Source organism: Calliphora vicina, chromosome 4 (assembly GCF_958450345.1).
Source record: "Calliphora vicina chromosome 4, idCalVici1.1, whole genome shotgun sequence".
Taxonomy (NCBI): Eukaryota; Metazoa; Arthropoda; class Insecta; order Diptera; family Calliphoridae; genus Calliphora; species Calliphora vicina.
In genome coordinates, this window is record NC_088783.1 from 15636098 (window position 1) to 15645461 (window position 9364).

The 9364-nt window shown below is 33.9% G+C and overlaps 1 protein-coding gene across 1 annotated transcript in view; it reads left to right on the forward strand.

Annotated features, from left to right (window-relative positions):
* hiw (highwire) overlaps positions 1-9364 on the forward strand; it is a 108797-nt gene that overhangs the window by 5654 nt on the left and 93779 nt on the right. The window contains 12 exon segments of the mRNA XM_065507449.1: positions 44-183; positions 242-741; positions 804-940; positions 1008-1177; positions 1312-2351; positions 2407-2862; positions 2923-3270; positions 3896-4831; positions 5666-6279; positions 6343-6490; positions 6550-6652; positions 6730-6865. Coding sequence (XP_065363521.1) covers positions 44-183; positions 242-741; positions 804-940; positions 1008-1177; positions 1312-2351; positions 2407-2862; positions 2923-3270; positions 3896-4831; positions 5666-6279; positions 6343-6490; positions 6550-6652; positions 6730-6865 — 4728 coding nt within the window.

Consider the following 9364-nt stretch of genomic DNA (forward strand, 5'->3'; position numbering starts at 1 on the left):
GCTAAAATTAAAATATGTCTTTACGTTTTGTTTTCTTTTTTAGTGGTATTGGTCCTAGTTTTGGCAAAAAAGCCACCTGGATAGGAGCCAGTGGTGATCAGACTTTTATAAAAGTCGATGAGTCGCTGATAACAACACAAATGTTGCCTAAAATGAATGTGGCCGCCAATAAGAAAACCATATGTAAGTTTTAATTTACACCTAAATAAGCCAATCTTTAACTTAATGACATAATTTCCAGTAATGATACCCACCATTCCCTTGACATTCCATGCCATTTCCATCAATCGTCGTGATGGCAATTGCACGGCTCACTACTTCAATCAAGTGGATTTCGTTAAAATGGAACATGCCAACAAACCCAAAGTTGTGCCCGAAGTCAATCAAAATGTTGATCAGAATATGGTACAAATGGGTCCTTCCTCCTCCTCAAATGCCATCAATGAGCAAATGTCACGCAGCATGCATGAGGCTAGAAATCAATTATTCGATTTACAAGATAATCACATGCATAATGCCTCCTCATCGCAACGTAAAGACAGACAGCGTGGCTCACTCAATACTGTATCGGCGGGTTCACTAAATACTGCCTTGCCTTCAGTGGTGTTAGGCGACAAAAGCTATTCCAAGCTGGCCTTTGCCATGGATCCCATGTACAATGTGTTGTGGGTTTATGATAGTAATCAGAAAAGAGTATTAAGCTACAATGTTTTGGCCAGCGATATAATATCAGCAGCAACAGTATGTTTTAAATTAATAAAGAAATTCTTTATAGATATTTTTATATTAATCTTTTTTTGTAGAATTGTTCCAATTATCATGCTTTGTTGACTCCCGAATTGTCTTTGCCCAATAAATTTGATTCGCACATCTCACGTTTACATGCTTCTCTAAATCTTTTGGCTTGTTTGGATGTTTTGACATCAGCCCAGGATGTGATGTAATTTGTTTTAGAATTTACTTAGTTTTAGAATTTATTAATTTTCTTTTATGGTTATGTTTAACAGCCCCGCTTGTTTTGAAGATGTTACACCCAAAGAGGACAACCAACACAAGGATACCAAAGATAATCAATATCAGGTGGTTAATCGTTTTGACAATTTCGGTGGTGGTTGGGGTTATTCTGGTCATAGTGTAGAGGCTATACGGTTTTCAGCTGATACAGATGTGGTCATATGTAAGTATACTGATGCCTGTTTAGCTCCTCCATTCAGTTATCGAATACAAATATCAGGAAATCTTTAAAAATTTATTAGTTTCGCTTTAGAATCCTTTAATGATGTATTTTCTTATTGTTTATTCCTCCTTTAGATGGCTTTGGCATGTTTGGTGGTCGAGGTGAATACTCCTGCAAACTAAAACTATACGATATGGGCTCCGATGGCGGTGGCTATGAAAAAGATGGCACCCTAATAAGTGAAACCAAAGAGGTGCCGTTTGAATGTCCAGCCCGTAGTAAATTTCATATTTTATTACCCAAGCCCATTAATACCATGGCCGGCAAATGGTATTTGGTGTGGGCACGTATTGCAGGACCCTCTTCAGATTGTGGTTCATGTGGCCAGGCCACGGTGACCACAGAAGATCAAGTTGTGTTCACCTTTAAATCATCTAAGAAAGCCAACAATGGCACCGATGTCAATTCAGGACAAATACCAGCCATACTCTATCGTTTGATAACACAAGAAACTAAACCTTCAACCGCTCCCGTCGACATTGATCCCGTGAAAATGGTAACCAAGGAGTTTGCCAATTCAGTGAACAAAGAATGCTTCGAGAGCTTGGTATTAATGTTAAATTGGTCGTGGGAGGCTTTTAAGGGTTATTTGCGCGAACAAAGGGACATGGCCCATCATCTGGAAGTTAAACAATCTTTGGAATATTTAATACATGTTAATAAGTCCTGCCTGAGATTGTTAAGGAAATATACCAATGAAATTTATCCACAATATGGACAAACTGATGAGATAGCTGATTATATTTCAACGGGTTCACAAAGGCCCTTAAGTAATCGTTTGGATAAGGACATGAGCAAATTTGCAAAGCCCTATAATTCGGTAATAACAAAATATTTCAACGATAACAATATTGGAGGCAGTCAAACAACCATGAGAAAATCCAACATGGAAAACATACAATTGGCTGAGTGTATTGGCAATGTAAGGGCCATGCTAATAGGCATCTTTTGTGATGATTTGTTCCAGGATATAACCAATGATGAAGCCTTGACCATGGCTTTGGAGATACTTGATGAATGTCACATTAGTTTTGTGGCCTGTTTTGGGGTATTTTATCCCACCTCAACCTTGAAATGGAATTGTTTGTGTGATTTGTTATCGGAAATGGACAAGGTGGGTTTAGATGTCACTAAAATAATACAAATATTTATGTTTCTTTAATTTTTAGCAAGGTACTTTACACTCACGTTTATTGAGTGCCATTTTGGCGGGCTTGTGCTCACCCACGGTAAAACTACGTTCAACATTTGCTTTGTTAAGCCAGAGTGGCGATCGCCAATCCATTATTAGTCCTAGTGATAATTCTGGTTTACCCATGCTGTCATCTACAGATTCTCATCAGTATCCCATATTGGTGGAACAAATGATTTATCGTACGCAACAGGAAAAACGTGACTTCCTCAGCAATTCCTGGACCTTTAAGGATGTCTTAATGCGTTTGTTAGATATTATAGCCAATCCTATAAGAGATCGTTTGGAAAATATCTACAATCGTAGTATCCACTACAATTATTCTAGCAGCAGTTTCTCCGCCAAAGATTTCAATCAGGGTCTTATAGATAATTGTTGTCATTTGTTGGCGCGTGTGTTGGCGGAAATTGTCTATCAAACCGCTATAGGAGATGTAAGTAGTTTTTAACTAGTTTTCGAAAGTTTGAACATTATTAAATCCCTATTTCTGTAGTACGACAAAATGTTTATACCACCACGAACCTTACATTCATCAGGATCTCGTTTTGGTCGCTGCGATCAAAATCGCACTTGGAATACGGGCAGTTTTGGCCCTGATGCTATAGCATTTTCCGTAGATCGTTCTGGTCTAGCAATTGCCGGCTGTATGGTTTACTCGGGTTCAGGCAGCTACGAATATCAACTAGAGCTTTTATATGATAATTCGGGCGATGTACAACAACCCCTGCAGCAGCAACAACATAAATGGGAAACATTGGAATCTGTATCGGGTACCTATGATCAAGCAGCGGTACAAAACGATATGGCTGAAATCAAATTTGAAAGATCTGTGTTGATAAAGGTAATTGAAAACGAAATTAATAAATACCCAGCAAAAAAAGTGAGGAAGAAGATGCAGAATTTTCACAACAAATAGCATGCTTGATGTACTTCCAATTTTGGTGAAAAAGCTATGAATTTTACATTAGCTTGTCATTGGAGGGATGTTGTTCATTTTTGACAACTTTTTACTTAATAAATTCGATGCTTTCGATGCGATTAAATTTCGATTTTAAGGTGTTATTTTAATGTAGGTAGTGGATACCTATATTTTTTGGCATCTTGGATGGAAATATAAATAATAGAAAAAAAGTGATGTAATTGAGCATTTATGAATTGATTTTAATGTAGTTATAAAATTTATGAAACAATGGTTGATTAATTTTAATGATTAAAAAATGTAAAAATTGTTTGTACACCAATTTTTACAGGTTTTAATAAATTTTATAAAATTCAAAAAATGTAGGAAACAATTACATCAACGAAATATTTATAATTCAGTGTCAAATACCCATATTTAAAATCACATCTTCAGAGGTAGAAAAGATTCATTTGCAACTTTAGATGTGATTAAAATGTCATATGTAAAGATGCACTTCCATTATTTTTTGCTGGGTATTGTTTAAACAAATTTAATTTTTTTTTAGGAAAATACCCGCTATGCCTTGAGATTTTGCTCTCAGGGTCATCGCACCTGTTCGGGAGATGGTGGCATGCCTTCGATACGAGGACCTTGTGGCTCTACCTTCCACTTCTATGCCTGTGATCTCAGTTTCAATGGTACTAATGCTCATCGTGGTCAAATACCCAGTATACTCTACTACAGTACACCCATCAAGCAGGACTCTAATGCTACAGCCAATGGTGCCGGCTCTGCATGTCCCATAAATGGTATCAACGACACCACTCTTTCCAATGAAATAACCATGCGTGATACAGCCTTACAAATTGCCACGGATATTACCAAAAAATGCACAGAACTACTGGTGTTGGCGCGCAATACTTTGGCCGCTTCATTGTCACCTTCCGACAACTCCTCGAATCATTCACAAACCATAGATTCGGAGCACAATATAACACCAATTGAAGAGCATATGGATATTAATTGGGCCAACAATTCGAGAACCTCTCATCTACCAGCCGAAGCTGGTGGCATATCGACAGCTAGAGATCTATCCAAACGTTTGGAATCATTTTCCAAGGGCATTATAGAAACTTTAAAGTTTGAGAAAAGATCCACCAATCCCTTTGAAATGGAAATTGAGATTGGCGCCACGGAGATCCATCCAAAAGATATAATGATTGAGGAGAGTTCATCAATTCATGATTTAAATTTCCGTAATGGACAGATCACTAAGTTTAATGGTAATGAGCGTGTTGGTGCTGAGGCGGTGGAAAGTTTAATGGGTGCTTCTCAGTATAATCCGGGACTTATAGGGCGTGCTGATTCGGAGGAAACGCCAGCTCAAATGGCAGCTATTCAAATATTGGATGTTTTCAATATTGGATCATCGAATTTGTTTCATACTCTATTGCCTCTGGTTTATGCTCATATTGCGAATTTGGCGTGTAATGATGCAAAGGTGAGTTTATACGTTTCTAGCTGATTTTAAATACTTCATTCGTCTTTTAAAACTTCAATCGTGGTTTTATAAATACTTCAATCGTGGTTTACTAAAACCTTTCAAAGCGTCATTCGTGGTTTACTAAAACCTTTCAAAGCGTCATTCGTGGTTTTATAAAAACTTCCATCGTGGTTTTATAAAACCTTTAAAAACTTCAATCATGGTTTCAGAAAACCTTTAAAAACTTCAATTGTGGTTTTATAAAACCTTTAAAAACTTCAATCGTGGTTTTTAAAACCTTTAAAAACTTCAATCTTGGTTTTATAAAACCTTTGAAAACTAAAACCTTTCAAAGGGTCATTCGTGGTTTTATAAAAACTTCAATCGTGGTTTTATAAAACCTTTAAAAGCGTCATTCGTGGTTTTATAAAACCTTTAAAAACTTCAAACGTGGTTTTGTAAAACCTTTGAAAACTTCAATCGTGGTTTTTAAAACCTTTAAAAACTTCAATCCTGGTTTTATAAAACCTTTAAAAACTTCAATCCTGGTTTGGTAAAACCATTAAAAACTCCAATCGTGGTTTTATAAAACCTTTAAAAACTTCAATCGTAGTTTCAAAAAACCTTTAAAATCTTCAATCCTGGTTCAATAAAACCTTTAAAAATTTCAATCGTAGTTTCAAAAAACCTTTAAAATCTTCAATTGTGGTTTACTAAAGCCTTTAAAATCTTCAATTGTGGTTTACAAAAACCTTTAAAAACTTTAATCGTGGTTTCATAAGAACTTTAAAAACTTCAATCGTAGTTTAATAAAGCATTTAACCATTTTGATTTCCTTGTCTCCCCCTGCAGAGCTCCGTTCAAATACTGGGTTTAATCAAGGACATTTTACCACACATTGCTGCTCTCAATCAATTGAGTTCCACCAAAGACGGCACAAATCAATCCAACATAACAGTGCCACGTTTACGACCCGTATTTGAATCACTCAATAAAAAACTCGAACTCATTAATAACGAAGAGTGCGGCAATGCTTTAGTTGGTGATGCCATCAACAACCAACAGCAACCACCAAACGATAATCCACCAAGTGAGGTGCCTACAACGAGCAATCATTATTGTGTAGTGGAAAGTGAACATCCCTATAGAAGTGCATCAATCAATTGTTATCGCGTTGAATTTCCAGCCTGTGTACAATGGTTGACTATTGAATTTGATGCCCAATGTGGTACTGCTCAATTGGAAGATTATTTATTGGTCTCACTGCCCGTTAGACCTATGACGAGTGCCGAAACAACGCCAGCCAATGAGGATTATTATGATATATTGGATAATAATGTCAAGACAAGTAGAGGGGTGCAAAGTAAAAGTGCCAATTTAATGAGTACTTGTTATAAGTTGTCGGCCCACAAGGAGGGACAGCAGAAAAATGAACCGGACTGGTTTGTGGTGAAAAAATTCAATACGTAAGTTTATTTTTAGATGGAAGCAGTAAAGCAATATTTATGTACGATTTTATATTATTTTAGACCCTCCAACTGGTTGCAAAATGTTATGATTTTACCTGGCAATTGTGTGGAGTTTTCTTTGGAAACCTCCTCATTGTATGCCCAAGATCCTCATGTTAATCGTTATGGTTTTAAATGTTTGGTAGTGGGCTATGATAATCCTGTATTGGTAAGAGTTATGAGTTGCTTTTGTTACAATTTTTTTGCAAATAATTCTTCCTTTTTTAGTTAAATGGCAATAATTCCTGTTTGGTACGCATAGAACAGGAGTTATCCTACTTGGGTGGCATGTGCAGTGCGAATTTAATGAAGAAAAATTTAAGTTTACCCGGTAATTTCCTTGATAAATGTTTTGAATTAATTAAATATTTATTTTCATTAAATTTCAATATTTTTATATTATTTCAGATGACAAAGATGTAGAAGATTTGTCTAGTATTAGCGAGACTATTAGCACACATTTTGCTTTGCTGTCTAAAGGTCTGGCTTTAGCAGAACCTGAGCTAAGCATACATCAAGCCTTAGAATCATATTTACCAATTGGGTAAGTCATTTATGATACTTTTTTAAAATTTATACCAATTTAGATATAAATACAAAATATATTCCTTCAGCTAATTTAAATTACTTATGAACAAATAATTTTTGTGCAAACAAAAACAATTTACTCTAAAACTAAATCATGCTGAACTGTTTTTTGTTTATGTACATTACCCAAATTTATTTTTATGGGGAATATTTAACAAAAATTCTTTAAATGTTATTAACTTCTTAACTAAATTGTTTGTTTTATTAAGGTTATTGTTTTTGTTGTATAAATATTTGTTTTTGCTCAGAATATTTTTGGAATGTTTCAGCAGGTGTCATTTCAAGTTTATTAATAACGAAGTATTTTTAAGCAAAACTCATTATATTTTCATATTTAACCTTTCCACTTTACTTTAATAAATTAAAGAGGGACCTATTTATAAAACGTCTAAAATTTAAATACAAGTAAGATAGCTATATTCGGATGTGCTAAGATTCGGCACATCCGAATATAGCTAAGATTCGGCACATCCGAATATACCAAATTATACATACAAATATTTTTTTAAATATTTTTATTTAAACAAAATTACTTTTTTTAATTGCTATAAAATTGTTTTTAATATTTTTTTCCAAATTGTTTTTATTTTTTTTAAAAAATTTTTTTTTTAATTTTAAAAAAAAAAATTTTGGAAAAATAATTTATGGCAAAAAAAAAATTTTGGTCAAAAAAAAATTCGGGTTAAAAAATATTTTTTTCGATTTTGACCCATTGTAGGTCCAACTTACTATGGTCTTATATACCTCGTTGCAAAGGTCTTTGAAATATCTATCATTAGATATCCATATTGTCTATATTAATGACTGAGAGCTAGTTTCTTACTTGTCAGTTAAACTCAGCTTAACACGCTGTTATATCAAACCTGAAACATATTTTGCCGGGATTTTTTAATTTCAGTTTAATTTAGGTTTGAACGAAGAATGTAGATTATCTTTATCCCAGAAACTAGCTCTTAGTAATCCAGATATAGATCAAAATTAAGGCAAAAATAGAGGTTGTCCCGGTTTTTTTCTTATATCTCAGCCATTTATGGGCTGATTTTAAATAGCTACCGAGCCGGAAGAATTCCCAACATATTCATGTATGAATCATATATTTAAGTTATTTGGGGGCTACGGAATGTTGATTTCAACGTACAGACGGACATGGCTATATCGACTTCGCTATCTATAACGATCCAGAATATATATACTTCGTGGGGTGGCAAATGAAAAATGTAGAAATTACCAACGGAATGACAAACTTATATATACCCTTGCCACTCATGGCGAAGGGTAAAAAAATTAATACTAAAACCTTTAAAAACGTCATTCGTGGCTTAATAAATGTTTTAAAAACTTTAATCGTGGTTTAATAAAACCTTTAAAAACGTTAATCGTGGTTTAATAAAACCTTTAACAACGTCAATCATAGTTTAATAAAACCTTTAACAACGTTAATCGTAGTTTAATAGAACATTTAAAAGCATCAAACGTGTTTTAATAAAACCTTTAAAAGCATCAATCGATGTTTAATAAAACCTTTAAAAGCATCAAACGTGTTTTAATAAAACCTTTAAAAGCTTCAATCGTGGTTTAATAAATCCTTTAAAAGCATCAATCGTGGTTTAATAAAACACTTAAAAGCATCAAACGTGTTTTAATAAAACCATTAAAAGCATCAATCGTGGTTTAATGAAACCTTTAAAAGCATCAATCGTGTTTTAATAAAACCTTTAAAAGCATCAATCGATGTTTAATAAAACCTTTAAAAGCATCAAACGTGTTTTAATAAAACCTTTAAAAGCTTCAATCGTGGTTTAATAAATCCATTAAAAGCATCAATCGTGGTTTAATAAAACCTTTAAAAGCATCAAACGTGTTATAATAAAACCTTTAAAAGCTTCAATCGTGGTTTAATAAATCCATTAAAAGCATCAATCGTGGTTTAATGAAACCTTTAAAAGTTTCAATTGTGGTTTAATAAAACCCCTAAAACCATCAATCGTGGTTTAATGAAACCTTTAAAAGTTTCAATCGTGGTTTAATAAAACCCCTAAAACCATCAATCGTGGTTTAATAAAACACTTAAAATCGTGGTTTAATAAAACCCCTAAAACCATTAATCGTGGTTTAATAAAACCTCTAAAACCATCAATAGTGGTTTAATAAAACCCCTAAAACCTTCAATCGTGGTTTAATAAAACCCCTAAAACCACCAATCGTGGTTTAATAAAACCCCTAAAACCTTCAATCGTGGTTTAATAAAACCCCTAAAACCTTCAATCGTGGTTTAATAAAACCTTTAAAACCATCAATCGTGGTTTAATAAAACCCCTAAAACCTTCAATCGTGGTTTAATAAAACCCCTAAAACCATCAATCGTGGTTTAATAAAACACTTAAAATCGTGGTTTAATAAAACCTTTAAAAACGTTAATCGCTGTTTAATAAAACCTTTAAAAGCTTCAACCGTG